The 21,765-nt window shown below is 45.1% G+C and overlaps 1 protein-coding gene across 4 annotated transcripts in view; it reads left to right on the top strand.

Annotated features, from left to right (window-relative positions):
• Sv2b (synaptic vesicle glycoprotein 2B) overlaps positions 1–12,002 on the top strand; it is a 149,892-nt gene extending 137,890 nt beyond the window's left edge. For all 4 annotated transcript variants that reach the window (XM_057756057.1, XM_057756056.1, XM_057756058.1 and 1 more), the window contains exons 11-13: positions 2,090–2,290; positions 6,126–6,285; positions 9,137–12,002. In XM_057756057.1, coding sequence (XP_057612040.1) covers positions 2,090–2,290; positions 6,126–6,285; positions 9,137–9,320 — 545 coding nt within the window. In that variant the 3' untranslated portion in view covers positions 9,321–12,002. The remainder of the gene's footprint in view (positions 1–2,089; positions 2,291–6,125; positions 6,286–9,136) is intronic.
• Positions 12,003–21,765: the final 9,763 nt, after the last annotated feature.

A 21,765-nucleotide genomic window follows, 5' to 3' on the forward strand; every position in this document is an offset into this window, starting at 1 on the left:
GCAAAACGTCTGGCCCAGTGTCCTCATCTGAATGAGACTGCCTTTTTCTGAATGAGACTGATGCTATTCAAAACTACATTATGACAGTCATAAAACCAGCATTCCAGGGGGGCTGCGTTTTCAACCTGGATTCCTTCCTGGAGACCTTGCATAACTTAAAACTTGCACAATTAAAAACTGTTTTCGGGATACTAAATCAAAAGGGAATGTTACCTCTGTTCAGACTTGGCATGTAAGGCGAGCCACTGAGAACATTCTAGAATTTCACCGTTTCAGATTTTCATGAGTGAAAAAAAAAAATCACAGAATTCTTCTACTCCACCACCCTTGCTACTTCTGCTGTGCTCATCATAACTTAACAACCTCTTCGGTGCAGCTGGGACACACGGGAGCTCATTGAGGAGTACCAGAGCCTTCCCTTCATGGTCTCAGTGGAGACATGGATTCTGATTATCCCTACCTTAGAGCTGAGGAAACAGACTTAGGCAATTGATGAGGGACACAGCTAGCAAGGAGTTGGCATCAGGAGCCGTTTCTCGATTACCTGGCTCAGAAAGCTGTACTCTGTGTGGACTGCTTGCCTCACGTTCATATTTACACTTTCTCCTTGGCATCCGTGCCAACAGACTGTTCACACAGCGTCTCCACACCTCACTCTCTCAGCTTCAGATGTTTCAATATCTGGCCCCTAAAATCCTCCAGCCGCTAATAATCTGTTATTGGACATATCTTCCTGGATTTCTTCCTAGATTTACCTTAAAAATAACCAATTTCAGAAGTTCTCTTTGTCATTAAAAACGGCCATATCCTTTTATTCTTTTAAGTGTCAATGATGCTTCTTCATCTGCATACTCATCATAGGCTTTTTTTTTTTTTATTTTTGATTTTTTTGGTCGACATTTGTAGTTGGCTAATCTCACAGCTGGAAGAAGCAAAGGCTGTAGTCAGTGTATGCCTTCAGTTGTGTGTGGACATATGGAAGCCAGAGGTTGACGTTGAATGTCATTTTCAATCACTTCTCCACCTTCCTTTCTGAGACAGGGTCTTTTACTGACCCTCGAGCTCACTGATTTAACTAGACTGGTCAGCAAGTCCTAGAGACTGTCCTGTGACCAACTCCCCAAATCTAGGATTATAGGCACAGGCTACTCTATTGATTTTTTAAACAGGAGCCAGGGATCAGAACCCAGGTCCTGATGCTTGCATGGCAAGCACGGCAAGCACCTTATCACCTGAGCCATCTGGCCTCGCCAGTCCCTGTATGCCTTTGGTTTTATAGGCAGACGTTCAGGGAAATGAGTGCTCGTGATAGGGTCAGCTGTCGAACCCAGATTTCTCTACTGAGTATTCTTTCTACTCGGATAGTTGGTCTTTGATGGTGTCGGAAAACACGTGAGTTGTTTTCACAGCAAGGGGTTTTTACTTTTGAGAAAGTTTAGGGTGTTGAATAAGCTACTGCCTGGGCTCTGAAGTAGGCTTCAGGCTGTCCCTAATTCTTGTGTGTGAACAGTGTGTGTGTGTGTCTTCATTCTTTCACAGACAGTGCTTTGCCAATCCCTAACCCCAAAGGCCCTGGATGATGTGCTTACCATACAAGTGTGAGGGCTGGAGTTCACATCCTTAGAATCCATGCAAAGATTGATCTGGTGTGACTGATGTCTGTCATCCCAGCACTAGAGGGGCAGGGACAGGGGGTACCCAGGGCAAGATGGCTAGCTGGAGTAGCTGGAATAAGTGAACTCCACTTTCAGTGAGGGACCCTGCCTCAATAGATAAAGTGGTGGAGAGTGGCTGAGAAAGACATCCAACAACTTCACGTCTTAACACACGTGTGCACACATATATATCTATACACATGTGAATACACACTCATGTACATACTACACAAACATACACAAGTGAGTTTATGTCTCTAAAATTGGTATCAGTTTTGTTTCTTTTTATGGCAGGAACTTGAACATTTTTGGCAAACATCACTTTGAGTTTGTGGTTACAGGTTGTTCATAAAGAAGGCATTTCAGTGTCTGTCTGTCCGTCTCTCCCCAGCTCCCCGCCACTCACATGAACCAAGGCTTCTTTCTCTCTCCAGACCTCTACAAGCACAAGTTCATCGACTGTCGCTTCATCAACTCTACCTTTCTGGATCAGAAGGAGGGCTGCCACATGGACTTTGAGGAGGACAACGATTTTCTGATTTACCTCGTCAGCTTTCTCGGCAGCCTGTCTGTCTTGCCTGGGAACATAATTTCTGCCCTGCTCATGGATAGAATTGGAAGACTCAAGATGATTGGTGAGTTGCTCGCAGTGGAGCATTCGGGTCTCCTGGCCACAATGGTTTGCTTCCCCCTCTTAAAGAAATATTTCACGAGGTAAGGCTGGACCTACTGCTGTAAGACCAAGGAGGCACATTCGCAGGATCCGAGGGTTTCATAGAAAGACTTTGAGGGTGCTGGGGAGGGGTCCTGCATCATTTCTAGGGTGTTCTATTAGCACCCCCTTAGCAGTGATCAAATAGACACACCACAGATGATTTATAAAATTATTTAGAAAATATATTTAACGTGCTTCAATGATAGTTTGATGATTCAAGGCAAACCATATTATTTTTCATATTTAAATAGCAACTTTCTGTTGATTGATAGTGGAAATGAGCAGGGATGATAGACATATTGGGACTAGGAGTGAATTCTATTATATATGTATGAAATTGTAAAAGAATAGGTGAACAGTTAAAGAATAAAAACTATTTTAAATTGCATAAAAATAGTTTAGGCTCTGTTGGACAGACTCATGTTGAAATCCTTGCACACACGGCCATTTGATTGTGAGCATATACCTTTCCCTGGGTTTTGGTTTTCTAATAAGATGAGGTGTAATAGCCGGGAGGATTTTGTGAGGGCTGAACATAAGACAGTCAGAACATTTTATAATTCCCAGCGTGTTGTTGGCTCTCTGAGTGGCATCTGCATTCACAGCTGCCCTGCTTCCTTGCACCAGGACACACACCATCCGATGCTGAAACACAATGATATGAGGGGGTCAATAGGAAGTGGAATGTGTGCATTGAGGGCTGGAGGTCTGTGTGCTAAATGTGAGCTAAGACCGGAGCTAGGAAGGCGGGAGGCACATTAATAAAAAAAAAGGCCATTAAGGATCTGCCCCCAGGATGTTGTTGATCAGGAAAATTAATAACAAATGGTCCAGTGTCAAAACACAAAAGGAAATAAAATCAGTCACACTTTCATTTTGTTGGTGATGAGAAAATAGATCATATCTTCATGGGAAATATTTCTTCGTGTTTGGATGGTATTGGATACTTTATTATTATTATTATTATTTATATGAGATGAATATTTAGAATAATGAACATAAGATGTGCCTGTGGCTTGGCTTTTTTGTCTGATCAGAAAGATGGAATGTCATCTTCTGGGTACAACAGATAGAGTCACATTTATTAGGGATGTGACCTTGTTAGTTCAGAAGTCTCTTCAAAGGCACAGAGAGAGAGAGAGAGAGAGAGAGAGAGAGAGAGAGAGAGAGAGATTGAGAACACTAGTGCTAGCATCCAGGCCATGGCTATCCCTCACCTTTACAGAAAGGCCTGGGGCTATGGACCAGCTACAGCCCTCTCAGCACAGAAGAAGCACTAGCCAATCCTAGGCAGAATCCCTACAGGATGCAGGGAGCTGCTTTAAGGCAGCATTTTCTGGGGCCCTCAGAGCAGCCTGGTTGCTGCAGCTTTGTCCAGCTCAGTCCTTGGGGCTCTCGTCTGGTTGCAGTCATTTCTTATTAAGGACAGTGTAGAAGTTCTCTTAATGAGCTTGTTGCTCAGTCATTTATTCATTTAATAAACATTTATTTATACAGTCCTTACTCTGCACCAGACGGGAGGAAGCAATGGGAATATAACAGTAATTGAGACCGTCAACATCCTCATGTTTAAAGAGCCAGCGATAGATTGAGAGAGACAGACATAAGCTAGAGATTTCATTTAAGTAACGCTGGGACGCTTGTTACCCGCCAGGCTGTGCTCCAAGCATTTCATAAGCACTAATGCATTTGAACCCTCACCATAACATAACCCCATGGGGCAGGTACTCTTTTTATTAACATGTTACAGATGGAAAACTGAGACACTGCAGAGAGGGTAAATGAGCCATTCAGAGTCACACAGATAGGAAGTGGTGAGGCTTGAATTTGAACTCAGACCTCTTAATTAGGCAAGGTGTCAGGGTCACAGAGTGAAAGGGCAGTGGGTCAGGAGGCTCAAAGGTAGGAGCAGTTAACACGGAGTTGGAGTCAAGAAAGCTCTCCTAGACCATGGCTTTATTCATCAATGGTGTTTCATTTATCAGAATTTATTAGCTGAGCCTCACATTGGTCCCACTGAGGAGAGCGTGCCTTTAGGGGAAATTGTTCTCAGGATTCTTGTGGCCCATAGATGCCAGCCTCTTTCTCCCATGATCCTCTCCTGGCTGTTAGAAAGAGCCTGCAGTTTCTGCCTGCAGTTCTGCCCCTCCCCAGAGGGGGCAGCATCCAGGTAGACGGTTATCTTTCTCTAGTTCTTTAGACAGAGGCCCCAATCAATAGTCTTAGAGCCCAAGTCCCAAGGTTCCGGTGTGAATCCAGGGTGAGGTCCTGTCAGGAAGCAGTTTCTCCTTAGAGGCAGATGCGCATTTGGATCCCTGGCAAGGAGAGGCTCTTTCCTCACCTGCTCACCCACCTGCTGGCTGGAACCCACTTCTTTTACTTTCTTTCTTTGGGGCCCGCCCTCCTTCATTCCTTTTCAGCCTGTAGCCTGCTCTGACATGACCAGAACTAACCAGAGGCTCCCCAAGCTCTCCTGAGTAGACTTCCTGGGTTTGGAAAGGGTTTGGTACAGCCCCCTTTAAATGGGGGCCTCTTATCACCAGCTCAGTTGGTGGGGTCCTAGTCGGAGAATTCACCCAGGATGGCCTTAGTGAAAAGACATTGCGGATGGGCAGCTTTAGACATGTGGCCAGGTTTGGGAGGACAAATGAGGGAGGCAAGACTCTCGCTGGCAGAGGTGGGATGGCAGTTGTCATCCTCTGCAGCCAGGAACCAAGGGAGAAAAACAGCATTCACAGAGCCTGGTAGCGGGAGAATAACCTGCAAGGCGCTGTGGTCCCAGAGGGATGCAGCCATGGCCAAAACTGAAGCTCCTAAAATGGGATAGGAATCATGGAGCATCCTGCCCCTCTCTCTCTTCCCATAATGGTGATAATGGTTCTTGCAGGTCAGCTTCTCAGAGGGTTGCAATAGGACTGTGAGGGCAGGGAGATCTCTGGGATGGAGTTGGGGGTGTCCGAGTCATGTTCCTGTTGCTGTGATAAAACATCCTAGACTTTCCACTTAGAAGGAAGAAACAGTTTTGATTCCTGAGTTCAGAGATATCGGTCCATGGTCCTTTGCCTCCCTTGCTTTAGGGTTTGTGTTGAGGTGGAGCATCATGGCAAGGAGATGTGGACATGCAAGCAAGCTGCTCACCTCACGGTGGCCTGGGAGCAGAGAGAGCCTACTTTTATTAAAAAGCTCCTCCTTCAGACTCTAATAAGCTATGAATCCATAGTCCATAAATGATTTAATCCACCCATGATGTCAGAGGCCCCACATCTGAATTTTGCAGCTTTGTGGCTAGCCCTTCAGTCAACACATGTGCCTTTGGGGGAGTCATTTAAAATCCAAACCAGAACAGGTCGTAAGCGAAGCAGAACAGCCCTTCTGGAATTTTCCCCTGGTAGCTCACCTACAAATGTGTTCACCCTGGAATGTAAGCTACATGAGCATGGGTTCTTAATTTTTTATTTTACATTTCTTTAAAAAAAAAAGCTAAATTTTAATATCTTCAATTTTGAGGTGTATATAGATGTATATCTACTCCTTCCATATGCAAATGGCAACATTCACTTTTCCAAGTATATATAATTGTATTTAAAATATGTATGCGTTTGTTCTTCGCATCTGTGCACTTTCCAAGTTGAAGATGGACCTAATAGCTAAAGTTACTTCAGCTGAGCCTGTGAGGATGGAAGATGGGCAAATCCTGTGGGGGAACAGACTCCAGGGCACGGGCTTCACGTTTCTTTGGACCGTTGTCTCCACAGGTGGCTCCATGCTCATCTCGGCAGTCTGCTGCTTCTTCCTGTTTTTTGGCAACAGCGAGTCTGCGATGATTGGCTGGCAATGCCTGTTCTGTGGGACCAGCATCGCGGCGTGGAATGCTCTGGATGTTATCACAGTGGAGCTGTATCCCACCCACCAGAGGTCGGTTCTTCCCCGGATTTCGCTCTAGGACTTGTGGGTGTTTCTTTGGTCAGAAACCTACTTCCCGCCGAATCTCGCAACACACGTAGTATTGGTCTCTATGGAGTCCACGTGCCAAACGTATCCTGGGGATTTTCTCTCCAAGATGGTGACAGAGGCCTGGACCTGGGCAGGCTAGGCTGATAAAGATAAAGTCTTGTGTATACTGCAGTCCTCACGGCAGCAGAGCCCAGACCTGCCAATGGGAACTGGGGAGAAAAGGTGAAGATTTGGAACAGCATGGCGTGGGGGCACACAAGGAGGAGGTGAGCGGAGGCAGAGCGGTCCAGGACTGCCAGGGTTTACGGTTTGAAAGCAGAGGGTCTGGAGAGATGGCTCAGAGGTTAAGAGCATTGCCTGCTCTTCCAAAGGTCCTGAGTTCAATTCCCAGCAACCATATGGTGGCTCACAACCATCTGTAATGGGGTCTGGTGCCCTCTTCTGGCCTGCAGGCATACACACAGACAGAATATTGTATACATAATAAATAAATAAATTAAAAAAAAATGAAAGCAGAGGGTCAAGGCCATTACTCAGTAGGTGTTTCTCTTCACGAAAGGGATCTCGAGTTGTAAGTACGGCAGAGAACTGCTCCTAAGGAATGGGCTTGGTATGGAGGATGTGTAAATGGAATTCTGAAAATTATTTTGTGACATTTCTAAAGTCGATGACAGAACATCTGGGATTTGGATGGCTATGGTTGTGACCTCATACCATATTTGAAACCTCTTTCCAGAGCCAAAGAATGCTAAGTTTTACAAATAGTAAGGAACGGGACAGTGGCCATTATTGAACGGGGTATGGCTTTACAGGTAGGAAATTTAGGAGGGTGAAATAAAGATACACTTAGAAATAATAGGTGACCAGGAAAAAAAAAACCCTTAGAACGTGTTTAACTGTATCAAAAAGGGTAAAAATGCTATCAAAATACATCTGATAATAGAAGTTATAAAATATCTAAAAACCAACCTGAAACATTCATGAATAAAATCATAAACTTTTACTACAACATAAAAAGAGACATAAAATAGAAATCAAGACATGCTTCATTATGGATGAGACAATTTAATCTTAGAAAAATGTCAAGTCTTATTTAATTTTTCCAAGTTATAATTAAAAATTCAGTCTTTTTCTTCCCTGCAAACTTAGAAAAATCCTTTTAAATTTTATTGAGGAAAGCATGCATCCAAAAATAGAATAACATTAAAGCAAACACAGAAGGGCCAGGACTGGGACTGGGGCTTATAAGCCACCATGTGCTAAGTATTTTCTTGGCCAATAAAGCTCTCTGCTGACCCAAATAATCCTAATCAGACCAAATCAGATGGAATTAAAAGATGCCTAGGTTTAATGGATGGCAATACTTTCGGGTGGTTCCCGGAAAACATGGAGAGGAAAAGAAGGAAAAGGGGAGACCACAGGGAACCCAGAGACCACGTGTTCATTCTCTGGGGGGCAGTTTAATAGCTTGTGGGAGTGGTCTTGACCTTCCCTGGGGAGGAGCTACTGTTTGGCAGGCTTTCTTGGAGGTGGTGTTTGGACTGAGGCAACTCCCAGGGGAGGGAGCTTATGCCAGGAGCTGGGGTGAAGTCCCCAGCTAAACATTCCAAATTTTTATATAAAGGGGTGCCAGGGAGCTGAGGTGACGCTTCTGACCAAACACCATGTTGTTCAGGTATAGATAGCAATAGAATAAGATCTGTAACTATAAAGCAATACTAATGTTCTTAAACTTTTGATATAAAAAAGGAACATTTCACTTCAGCCAGGATATGCCCATCTTAAGAATACTGTCTCTGTATACCAGTGGTTCTCAACCTTCCTAATGCTGCGACCCTTTAATACAGTTCCTCATGTTGTCATGACCCCCACCCATAGTATTATTTTCGTTGCTAACTTCATAACTGTGATTTTGCTACTATTATGAATTGTAATATAAATATCTGTGTTTTCTGATGGTATAGGGGGGATCCCGTTGAAACTCCAAGAGGGAGCGTGACCCACAGGTTGATAACCTCTGCTCTATAATACAGCCAGGATCAGGACAGGCTGTGTGGTTCCTGATGGTTATCATTGAAAAGCGATCTAGGGATAGGGATAGGGTACTGGGTCTATCGTGAAATTTCGAACAGCCTGGGGGATTAGGCTCTGCATATGCTCTTCATTAGCAGCCTGAGCAGATGGCTTAGGCACCTATGTTATTATTATCCTTTGTCTATACTCCACCACAGACAATTTCTGTTGCAGGAAGTAAGACAAAAAGGGGAAAAGAAATAAAGGGAGAGCAAAAGCCCACTCAAAACCTTCGGGAAATTTCTCCATAGCCGCCTCTTGCACTTTTGTCTCATTGGCCTAAACTAAGTCACGCCCACACAGCCAGCAGCAAAGAATTCTGGGAAATGTAGTCTTACACTTGGAGAGCTGCTTTTCAGGGCAAGCTAGCAGTCTTTGTCAGGATAGAGTGTTGTGAAGTAGCTGCACTCACACTTTATTTTGCATGCAGCCTGATTTCTTGATATATTTCTGTAAGCAAGTGCTACTCTTAGCTATTTTACTAAGAGATAGGCTTGGGAAGATAAAGAAACTTGATGGCAATACTCCAAAATGTTAATGGTGGTTATTAGTCTAGGTGTCCCTATGTCTTTATATTATTCAGTATTTCCAATGTTGGCAAAAATGAAAACATTGTTTTTATATCTAGGTAAAACACTCACGACCACACCCCTCCTCCTATGACAAGGTCAGAACCTAGTGCGGCTCGTCTGGTGAGGTCCAGAACCTCACAATTCTCTCCTGTGTTCTTCTTTTGCAGGGCCACAGCATTTGGCATCCTCAATGGATTGTGCAAATTTGGCGCCATCCTGGGAAACACGATCTTTGCTTCCTTTGTTGGGATAACCAAAGTGGTCCCCATCCTTCTGGCTGCCGCTTCTCTGGTTGGAGGTGGCCTGATCGCCCTCCGACTGCCGGAGACCCGAGAGCAGGTCCTGATGTGAACAGCCCCCCCTGGGAGAAAGATGGGAAGATCTTCTCCAGGACACCCCAGCACAGCCACGCCTCCTGCCTCTCCCTGTCCGTGTACATCATGGACAGCGCGGGAGGAGAAATGGACTTTGTGACCCCTAGTTTAGGACCCCCTGCAGTTGTCAATATATTGACTAGGGGTGCCCTGAGTCACCCTTATATTCCCAGAGCTGTGTGCTTCTCTTAAGGTCTCTCCATCCAAGGCATGGAGGGGGAGGACCCTCCAGTAAATGAATACAGTGAGCAAGGAGTATATGTTTCTCTAAATGAGGTGCAAGGAATTATCTGCATTTCAGACTGAAGTTGAGGACAAGAAACATTTTGAGCTCCTCCACGTAGCTCCTGGGAGCCCTGTGACCTGGCAGGTTGCCTTGGTTGGGAGTTGGAGCCAACACATGGATACTGGGTGAGGAGAACAGGATTTATATTTACATTCAAAGTATTACCTAACATATTTTCCATTTGAAGATATTCTGATATCAGAAAACCAAATACTTAAGCAAATTCTGTATAGAGTGACTTTTCTACCCAAGCATCCTCAACTTTGCACGGTGAAGAGGTGACACACTATGATATTTATTATGATTTTCCTCGAGTCAGAGACACTTAAGGATGGGTGTTCTGTAAACTCAGTTTGTATATAACAGTTTTGAGGTTTTATTTTGACAAAAGGTAGCTGCTCACGTTGTCAGCGTTTCAGCCATATTTGGGGAGGACTTGCCGTTCAAGGTCCCAGGACACTAGGTGCGACTGAATGACATTTGAGCACAATTTTCAATACAGCCAACTAACTTGTTGTCAAGAGAATGCACCAAGTAAGCCATGGGCAGTTTTCTCCACCTAGGGACTTTTCAGTTTAGCAGGGCAGTTCCTTTTCTCTCCTATGTCAATCACTTGTGAAACTCAAATCCAGGGGCCCTCTGACTGCTGGCGCTCTCTGTATAGAGACTAAAATAACACAGTAACGGACTAAGGTTGGGAAAAAGTCCTTCGAAAGTGTGAATTCTTCCTGTTTGATTTAGCAGGAAAGCACGATGGACATTTATTATGACGTTCAGGCCCTACGAGAAATTTGCGCTCCATGTCCTGGTCGAGGGCTTCTGAAACAGGCCGTTAGCATGGAAGTTAGGAAGTGATGGGTGTTAGGTACATTCATTTCTTCAGCGTTCTAAGGGATCTTTCCTGAGATCCAGTTGGTGCCATGAATGCGGAAGTAGGTGGGGAGCGGAAGTCAGGGCAAACTGCTCTGGTTGGTGTCAGCCATCATCTGAGGTCTTCACTCGATGCCGAAAGAGCAGCGTGCTTTTCGTCAGGACAATCTAGCAATGGTGGAGACAGGGAGGTAGGTGTTCCTGTCACTAGATCTGCGCTTGCCTGGGCCAGGGGAACATCAGTCTGTAAGAACTAGTTTGCCCTCTTTATTTGCAGCATACCCGGGAGCTGTAACGTGCTAAACTTTGCCTATTAGACACCTCCCCAGATCTAAATGAGACTAATGGCTACGTTGAATGTGTTCTCGTTCTGGTGGGAATGCTTAGTTCCCATGACAGTTCAAGCCATCTTTCTGTAAATCCTTGAGTATAAATCAGCAAGGGGAAAGTGATTTTTTTTTTTTTTTTGAGATCTTCCTTCCCATCTTCAAGTCTGGCTAACATGTTTACTCTGCTTCTCTGGTCCCTGCCTCTTGACATCCCCACTACTTTCTGTATAGGGAAGGAAGATGCCACATCAGCTCTGATGTGACGCCCCGATTCCCCCAAATATAAATATATATAAATATACATAATATATTAATGCTTCTCCTGGTGTTTTATAGAAATTAACTAACACAACACTCTGTTGATAATGAGAGACTTTCTGTAATATAGCTCTAATATCCATCCTCATTTTCTCGTGATATGGAATGCATCGGCTAGGACCATGAGAGAATTGTGTAAATCTGTGATTACACATCCCTTATAGCAGTAATCTTTAATGGGATAATACAACCCAGTGAGCAGCTGCCACTTCAGAAATGTCCAAGGCAGAGTCTGCCTTTCCAGCTGGATGGATCTTGCAAACTTCAATCTTATTGCCTTTTGAGTGCAGGGGTGGCTGCAGCCCTTTGTAGATTAACCCTGCTTAGCTTCTAAGCTCTGTCTTCTACATTGCGTTTATGGATCCTTACACCATCTACCTAACCAACCAAGGGCAGTTCCCAATCCATCACTTGGGCCGTATGAAGGATGCAGCCATGGTCTGCAGCCCCTCTCATGAAGGATTATCTGGCCATGGTACCTGGCCACCTCATAACTCCTGTCATACCCAGTGAGATGAATGTGTCTTCAAAAATAGTCTCTGTGGCAGGTCACCGGGGGATAATGTACAACACTCAGCCATCCATCTCTCGTTTTGCCCCAAGAGACTCCTCATGGCATCCTTAGAGGGTGAAAGGGAAGAGCCATTCCCTCATTGAACCAGACTGTTCACAGTTCGTGACATAGTTTATGATGGTCACTTTGGGAGTCGTTACTTTCAACTGCGTTGTGTTATCGCCTGATGCTGAGTTTTGATCTTTCGTTTTATTAAAACTAATTGGTGAAAGAGGCGTCCTGTTTCTGAAATTTGTAGCACAAGAGCTTGAGATCATGTAATAAATAACTCCATTCTCTGGGTTCCCTGGCTATTGGTTCACGGCAGAAACAATAAAAATAACTGTTAAGTGAATCTCTAAGAAATGAGGCTGGAGACCATTTTCAGGCACTTAGGTCTCTTCTGTATTCCTAAGGCAACCAAATCCTCCCTTGTACCATTCTTGAGAGGTTGGCCGATGTGACCCAGCCACCTGTGGTGCTAGGACTGTGCAGGGATGTAAAAGGCCTGTTGTGATGCTGCCTCTTTCTGGACCAACTCTCCCAACTGAACCAGGCTCTTTCAAACCTGCTCTACTGGAGGTCCCTCCCAGTTACTTCCACATGAACACCATTGATCTCCTTTGCTGCAGGGCATGCTCGGAAATATATTTATGGGGTGCACGATCATTATTTCTTCAAAGTGAAGTCCTTGGTACAAAAAAAAGAAAACAGACCAGTGAATCATTCTTCTTAAATTTCTTGTTCATCAGAATCATCTGGACTTGGGACTGGGGTGATATCTCAGCTAGTGAAGTGCTTGCTTGGCAAGAATCAGGCCCTGAGCTTGATCCCCAGAACCCATCTAAGGTGTACATGGTGACTTGGTAATAATTCCAATACTTAGGTGGAGAGAGGAGGATCCTTGGTATTGATTGACAGTCAGCCTCATCTCTTTTGGGGGGGGGGACCCCAGGCCAATAGAGACATCAAGGAAAAGGTAAACAGTGCTTGAAGAATGACCCCAGAGAGTGTCTCTGGCCTCTACACTCATATCATGTGTACACGCACATACACGAACACAAATCTGAACGTACTGCTTGGCCCCATCCGCAGAGACTCTGACTTAGTATGGGGAAGAGGCCGAGAATCGGCACTTTAAACTCTCACGTGACGTGAGTGGCATTAGTCTCCAAACCGTGTTTGGAGAAACACAGACACCCTGTCCTTAGCTAAGTACTTTGATTTGTGGGTTGGGGGTGGGGTGTCAGAGTTCTTTTTTTCCCTCAGTATTAGCCCAACCAGAATCTCCTGTGAGCCCATAAGAAGCAATAATGCTTTTTCAACATTTCAATGGTATTGACTAGGGACAGACATCAGGGACTCAGTGGTGTCAGTGGTGACATTTTCATCCCTGAAGACCGTGGTTTTCCTCAGGTCATGGCCTCTGGGTCATGTCCAGTGGTCTAGCTCTGCCTCTTGCTAGACTCTGGGGATGGTTTTCATCTGGGATTGCTGGTGTTTGCCTTGATTATTTCCACTTGGTCTGTTGTGGTGTGGCGGTGTTTTTAGGTTTTGGCAGACAAATATGCCTTTGTGGTATGAACTCCCCGGGGCTCCATAGTGACCATTTGATCCTAAAAGCTTTTCCCTACCTGGTGATCATGACAGACTGAGGTAGAGTATGACCTGCTGACCATCAGCTGACCTTGCGTGGTGACACTCTTGACAAAGATGGGAAGCTTTTTCCATTAGAGGTGAGGCAGGTTTGGCCACCTTCCTCCTCGCAGAACTCACGGGACACAATTTTTACAGAACAGCTCCCTTGCCCTTGTGCTGTGTCAGGTACCTGATCTTAGGAGGATATTCTCCAAGTTAAAATGCTGTGCGACTGTGTGAGTAGCTCTGTCATCTTTGGACATAGCCCAGAGCCATTAGCAAGTCATTCACAAAGCACCTTTGAATTCAAGCAAGCTTCAAGCAAATGCTGTTTAATTTGCAGAGGCATGGTGAAGAATTTATATGCATGGGTTTTGTGCAGCGGGGGTAGGGGGCTTCCTCAAAGGTTAATAATGGAATGAAACATAGCCTAGAACTATGCACAGATGTGAAACAGAAGAATAAAAGTTGTTTGTAAGTTATGGGTTGGGTGGGGAATTTATTTAGCAGACCCATCCCATAACCCGTGTAAGGTTCAGTTCAGGAATAGGAAGTACTCACGGTCACCTCACTTTAAATAGACATTTAGCTTCCCAGCTGCCCTCTTTCCCTTGGGTACCATGGGTTTAACAAACTTTAAAGAGGTCACAAAGACACACTGAGAGATCTTCTCCTGGAGTTAGCGTGGCCACCACATTTAATAATTTCACTTAGGGACATTTACTGGATCACAGCCACTGTCACTTTGGAGAGCAAGCCACTCAGCAATGACAGCTCTGACCTTCACTTACGATACGCGTGCTCGGCAGTTCAGATTTCTTCAGATCAGCACTTGTGATGATTTCAACAAGTCCAAACAAAAGGCCTGCAAAATAGCATTTTATTACATCCAAAAGGGGAAAAAGATAACTATGTAGAGTTTATTAGCTCGGGTTAGCCTCCCAACAATGCATACTTAAGTGTGTGTTTAACCAGGGAAGCAGGTGTGTGCTGAGAAATGAGTGTTGAACAACCTTGAAGTCGTGCAAGCATCAGAGTGTGTGCCCACACACGCACAACTGGGCACAGAGTTATCAGGCAACCCCATCTCCGAGGGCCATAATTATCTATATAGTTCACCTCCATGCAGCACAGATTTATTCATCAAAATTCGCTGCACACCATGAATATATGGAATTTGTGTCAGTGTTAAAGGCAAATAAATGAAAAATGGCTTTCCAAGGACATCATATCACAAAGGAATTGTTGAAGGACGAGAAGGAAAACGCTGAAGCAACTGATGAACGGATTAGAAATGAGTCTCGCTGGTTCAGGTCCTTCTCCTGAAGCATTGGTCTACTGGTCTCTAGAATGCTGGCAGGGAGAAAGCTTTCATTAGAAAGAATGTGATGGACTTGCTGGCATGGTACCAGTGGTCTTAAGGCTCCCTTTAAAGCAACCCTCGTTTTTCACACTGAACAGCGGAGATGGGATGTTATTGTAGCTCGTGATTTTCGAAGGATTTGGGTAGTAGGTTGCTTAGCTGTGAGTGGTGAGCCAGAGAAAGCATGCTGTGTAGGTAACTCTGAACACATGTGTCCTTATCCTGGGAGATTAGTAGATGACTTGAAAGGAAGCCCAACATCTTAAAATTATATTTCGGCAAAGTGCAACGTAGGTCCTTATGACATAAAAAATAGGAAAAATGCCTCACAAAACACACCCACATACCAGACACACACACAGTCACCATTTTTTTTGCCTAATTTACATGCCATGAATTAGTCAGTTTTAATTTAGTTTATTTTTATATAAGACCAAAGCATGGAAAGATACTTTACAATTTGAAATATTTATCAGATAGATTATGCAAATTTGCAAAGTATGCTTAATTTCATATAGGTCAAACAGCAATGTGAGTGATAAGTACACTTTAGATTTCAAGAGTGGAACTATTTAAGGTTATTTTTCTACTTGAAAATATGGCACAGACAGATCACAGAGGTCTTTGACTTTAACAGACTAGAAATGTCCTTCTGCGTTGTTCTCGGTGGGTTAAATAGGTTAAGGCATGAGAAAACACTCAGAGTTTGATGGCTTATAGATCTCAGCAATACACGCTGGTGGTCTTTTGTCTTTTTCCAATTCCAAAGTCATGTCCTAAATTGGGAAAGTTTTAGGTGCTAGTGAGAAAATCTGAAGACCTAATGGGTTTTATTCTTTGATGGGAGACGGTCCTCGGAGAGTGCCAGTGTTAGAGAGAGGACAAAGTATGTTTGGATGACTGTCTCCATCCATTGTGTGTTTCTAACAGCGTGCTGTGGCTGGGCAATGTACGATGAAAAGGTTAATAAGGTTCATGATTTTGGTGGTTGGGAAGTTTAAGTAGCAATGGTGCCAGTGTCTGTCAGGGACTCCTTGGCTATGTCACACCATGGCCGGTGACAAGGTGTGATGAGAGAGAGGTCACAGGGTGGGAGAGGAAGAAAGATGGCAGGGAAAGGGCCAGGCTCACTTTTGCTGTCATTGGGACTAATTCAGAGCTAACCCACTCCGAGAGACGGACATTCATCCCTTCCCGAGGGTGAATTTTGATCCTTTCATTTCCTCCCGCTACCTACCACACCCCAAGGTCCTGCCAACCTTCGGAACCCTTGTATTGGGAACTAGGCTCCAACATGAGTCTGACTGGGGACAAACCTCATCCGAACTATAGCTGTGACTGCTCCTGGTCTCGGGATGTCGGCAAAGTGGTTCCGCCAGTAACTGCCGCACAGGTGCCTATCCTAGGGCTTTTAGTAGGTGAGACATTATTTCTAGCGTTTTAGATGTGAATCACGGAGGAGGCTGTCTGCGGCAGCAAGAGGCTTCTGGCGCCATGGTGCCTAGGAATGACGTTACCAGCAGCGGTTAGCTTCAGGTACTCGGGAGTCTCTAATACTCTGTCTAGTGAAGGGCGAAGAATAGTTTGCAGGTAAAGAAAACACTTGGGGGGCTGGAGAGATGGCTCAGAGGTTAAGAGCACTAACTGCTCTTCCAAAGGTCCTGAGTTCAATTCCCAGCAACCACATGGTGGCTCACAACCATCTGTAATGAGATTTGGTGCCCTCTTCTGGCCTGCGTGGATACGTGCAGGCAGAACACTGTATACATAATAAATAAATAAATAAATAAATAAATAAATAAATAAATAAAAGAAAACACTTGGGGAGGATTTTTTAAAAAAAATACCATTTAAGGTCAGCACACAAAGTAATGGGTTTTCTCATGGAATCTCCATGCATGTGTCCTGTACTTTGTTCTCGTGTGTTTCCGTCTCGCACTGCCTTCACTAGACCCAGTCCTTCCCTTCCCCAAGCTGCTTCTGTTTATTCCACCTCGTTAGTCCGTCCTTGTGCTTTATGATCGCAGATCTTCTTGTTCCTCTCTATTCTGCCTCCATCCATCTCCTTTTCTCTTCTCTCGTGACCCACCCAAAGAAGGCATTTGCAACACTCCTGATGCCCGATGACATGTACTCACCCACACCAAACAGGGACGATATATTTCTTGGGAAGCTTGCCATCTTTCTGTAAAATACCTTTAGGACCAGCTTTGCTTTAGTCTTGTGCCACAAGGGCCAGTCCTATGGTACCAAAGACCAAACAGTTGCTAATAATTGGGGTCAAGGGTTGGGGCACAACTTGGGAAGAGCTCTTGCCTCTGGCGTTCACAAAGCCCTGGCTTCAATCCCTGGTATGAAAAATCCTATTTTCAAAAAAAAAAAAATCCCTATCATTAAAACAAATTCAGTTGATGGATGCTGTGGGAGGGGGAGTTAGCTTTCCCCAGGGCTGTGGCTCCATGGATGTTGCCATGGAGATGGTCTTACACCCATGCCCACAGGGGTAAGGGTAGAGCTAGTTCAGCTTAGTGGGTTATTTGGGGAACTGGATGAGGTGAAGCTGGGCATGGGATACTGGGGTTTAGGGAGGAGTTAAAGGGGGCATGGGTGACGGATACGATCAAAAGACATTGCATATACAAATACCAGTGCTCTCATACCTGTGCTCAAACAGTGTAGCAACCCACTGATCTCCAAGAGAGGTCTGCGTGGAGACTGGCTGTCAGTCAGCAGTGTTTCGGGGCCAGCTGGCTGCTGTTTTGTAAATTAGTAGCCATCTTAAATGTAGACTGACACAAGACCTTGGCAGAAAAGGACTTGCCTCTTGATACACCTGGGGCTTGTTTGTGTGGTCACAGTGGATGATCCTAAATGATGGAGAGACGCTGGGTGAATGCTGAGACTAAAGACATTCAATCCCTGGGTTGGTTCAGCCCTGACACAGGTTACACAGTAAAACAGTTGCAGACCTGGCTGGGTGTCTGGAGTCCCTGTTGGCTGGGATTTTAAAAAGTTTGTTTTAGTTGTATGTATTTTTATCTTATGTGTATCGGTGTTATGCCTGTCTGCGCACCACATGCATGCCCAGTGCCCACAGAGCCCAGAAGAGGGTGTTGGATTCCCTGGAGAAGGAGTTATAGGTGATTGTTAGGTGCCATGCAGGTGGTGGGTCCTCTGGAAGTAGCAATCAGGACTTTTCACCTCTGAGCCGTCTCCAGCCCCTCGTTTCCCAGAGCTTTAAGGCTTAATTACTAGGTAGTGGCGAGAACTGGGGCATCCAGAAGGAGGGACCTGGCTCTTTGCTGACTGGTATGGAAGTACGGAAACACAGTGTGAATGAGATGAGTAGAAGCTTCAGAGGCACGAGGAGTCAACTCCGCTGAGGCCACCTTTCTGGCGGGGTTCCCCAAGTTACCTGCCAAGTCTGCTGAGGCACGCGGCTGATTAAACTCAGGTCTGAGGATGCATGCTGCTTTATTCCAACACCAACGCTAGATGGCAGTAGCTACCTGGAATATGCAAGACGGCTTCTCCAGGCTTGGTTACCATGCCCCCCAGTCTCTAGCTTTTGGGGAAATGCTTGTTTCCCACTCTGTTGTGGGAAGCATGTGAATGTAGAGATGATTCCAGAAGACATTTTCGAAGGACTTTGGAGTTCCCTCAGACTCATTATAATGTTAAGTCTGAAATACGGGAATTTCTTTGTCTCTGGAGGAATTCTAGATCAGTAAGCATTTATTAAACACTGGTGTGGACATGCCCTGCTCCATCCTAGTAGACAGCTGAGTTTCAACCCAGGCATATCAGATCTTTCGCTGTTTCTTGTCCTTGCTTCATTTCGTACAGTGAAAACCTCTGGGTGTGTTTGGAAATTCACGAGGATAATGTATTTAAACAAGAAGATCTCGCCTCCTCCACATATGGAGGTAATCTTTACATCAGCTGTACTAAAAACCAGATAGAGTCGCTGACCTCACTCAGGTCACGGAAACTGGCATTTTTCCCCACAGCAGAAGCTCCTCCTGGGAGCCCCGGAGTCTCTTGGGTATGCTTGTATAATCTAGAGAAAGGCTTTGAGGTCTCGGGATGGTTGCTTGATCTCATTTGCTTCATGTTTAATACAGAAAGGGTTCAGACAGAAAGGGCTGGGGAGTGACCATGAGGTTGAGAACAGTGCCCACCTAACAGTGCCCACCTAGGAATGCGTGCAAACCGAAACACAGGCAGAGAATCTTGACTGGATGCGAGAAATTGCACATGCCATGTTGGCTGTGTGGCACAGTGACAGACTCGAGGCTCTGTTTTGCTTACTGCTCAACAGTGGAGGGAGCAAGTCAGCAGCAGGTGAGTTGTGTTTTGTTGAAGGAAACATGGGTTCAGGGTTAATTTACAGGAAAACCAGAGAGAAAATTGAGCTCAGCTTTGAATGAACACTTTGAGATACCAGCAACATGGTGGCTGAAACAGGGAAGTTGGAGAGGAGAGGAGAGGAGAGGAGAGGAGAGGAGAGGAGAGGAGAGGAGAGGAGAGGAGAGGAGAGGAGAGGAGAGGAGAGGAGAGGAGAGAGAGAGAGAGAGACCAGCAACATGGTGGCTGAAACAGGGAAGTTGTAGAGAGGAGGGAGGGAGGGAGAGAGAGAGAGAGAGAGAGAGAGAGAGAGAGAGAGAGAGAGAGAGAGAGAGAGAGACCAGCAACATGGTGGCTGAAACAGGGAAGTTGTAGAGAGGAGGGAGGGAGGAAGAGAGAGAGAGAGAGAGAGAGAGAGAGAGTGAGTGCGTGCGTGCTTTACTGAGATTCATTCTCATCTGATGGTCCATGAATATTGCTTAAGCCCTTTGTCAGTTCTTGAATATGAATTTCTTGAAACTTAAGCTTCTTCCATCCTCCATAGACTCAAACACATAGGAAAGTATCCTAGGGTATAGTAGAAGAGCCAGGGTACTGAAGAAACCATACTGTTTTCAGAAAGATGGGTGAGGGAACTTGGAAATTTTCTTAATTCTAGTCCTCTTATGTTACCTTCGTGACAGTAGCTTGTGTGACAGGATTCTTTTGGCTTTCAGAGCAGAGATCAAACAACGGGCACACTGCATGGGCAAAGAAGGAAAGGAAAGATAATACAACCTTAGATCAGTTGCTGGGCCTCCCGGGATCCTTAACTCATGAGAGAGGAGGCTACAGGTGTGTTGCAGATTCTGAGGCAGCAGTCTTAGCAATGGAGAGAAGGGAACGGACTTGGGGGTGCACTTTGATGAGAGGATCCAGAGCTGGCACAAGGGTATGGGGAAACGCTGATAGGCCGTGAAATGGCTAGTTTTGTGTGCCAACTTGACACAAGCTAGAGTCATCAGAGTGGAAGCAGTCTCAGTTGCGAAAATGTTTCCCTGAGATCCAGCTGCAAGGCATTTTCTCAATTAGTGATCAATGAGGGAGGGCCCAGGCCTGGGCTGGTGATCCTGGGCTCTATAAAAAAGGAGGCTGAGCAAGCCACGGGAAGCAGGCCAGTAAGCAGCAGTTCTTATGGCCTCTGCATCAGCTCCTGACTCCAGGACCCTGCCCTGTTTAAGTTCCTGTCCCGATGTCCTTCAGTGATGGACAGTCATGGGAAAGCATAAATGGAATAAACCCTTTCCTCCCCAACTTGCTTTTTGGTCATGCTGTTTTATTGCAGCAACAGAAACCCTAACTCAGACAGGATAACTATGAGACGCTCAAAATTATTTTTTATTGTTTGAGAATTTCAGACTTGTATAGAATATATTTTGGTCAAATATACCCCCACCCCCTGTCTTCTCCTTCACCTGTCCGTGCCCTCCTACATTTCACTCGCACTGATGTGATTGTTTTTTAAAGATCCACCGAGTCTGTGTGTGTGTGTGTGTGTGTGTGTGTGTGTGTGTGTGTGGATGTGGAGGCTTCTACTGAAGCATGAGCTTATCAGGGCCTGCATCCCCAAAGAAAACTTTCCCTCTCCCAGAAGCTACCAGTGGTCAACAGCTCCCCATCTAGGGGGTGGGATCTCATGAGTTTCTTTCCAGTCCATGCTGGGATTTTGACTGGCTTGATTTTGTGCAGGTCTTGTCCACGGAGCCACAGCCACTGTGTGTTCATGTGTGCAATGGCCCTGCTGTGTCTACCCAACTCTGTTTTCCCGCAGATGTCCACTTCCTCTGGCTCGTGCCATCTTTCCACCCTCTCTTCCGTGATGAGCCTTTCTGGGAAGGGGTGTGATATAGACGTCTCATTTAGAGCTGAACATTCTGCCATCTCCTGTTTTCTCTCTATTGGTCATTTGTGGGTTTCTGTATAAATTTCCATTTACAGCAAAAAGAAGCTTCTTGGTGGTGGGGCAGGGGGCGGATCACCTGTGTGGGCCCCATGGAAATCGGTGTGGAAGCCCCCTCTCCCAACCCAGGAATAGATCTATGATCTAGCCATACCACTCTTATGGATAATACCCAAAGAGCTCCATATCTCGCAATAAAAATATAATGTTCATTGCTGTTCTGTTTACAATAGCTAGGAGATGTGATTGATGTCTACCAACAGATGAGCAGATAAGGAAAATGTGGTATATTACACAATAGAATATTATTCAGCTGTCAAGAAAAGCAAAATGATGGAACTTCCAAGTAAATGGAGGGATCTGGAAATAATCATTTTGAGTAAGGTCACCAAGACCCAGAAAGACAAATATTGAGTGTCCTTTCTCATATGTGGATGCTACATTTGAATCTTTAGATAGGCATGTTTAAATTTGAGTACTACGTGGCTCTTAAGGACCCTGAAATCCTACACAGACCTACTTCCTGACCAATACTAGCTTGACTTACATTTCACTTCCAGTTCATGATGGGGCAAAATGATATATATTCAGTAATCACCATCATTTAAAATTTGAATTTCAACCTTTTCCGGGCGGGTGATATGTAGTATGATTAAATCCTTGTTATGTAGGGCATTGGCTGTAAGCTGTAGGTTCTTGTCAGCCACTAAGTGAGATGCATTAAATGTGCTCTCTCTCCCTCCCTCTTTCCTCTCTCTCTCTCTCTCTCTCTCTCTCTC

Source organism: Chionomys nivalis, chromosome 23 (genome assembly GCF_950005125.1).
Source record: "Chionomys nivalis chromosome 23, mChiNiv1.1, whole genome shotgun sequence".
NCBI lineage: Eukaryota > Metazoa > Chordata > Mammalia > Rodentia > Cricetidae > Chionomys > Chionomys nivalis.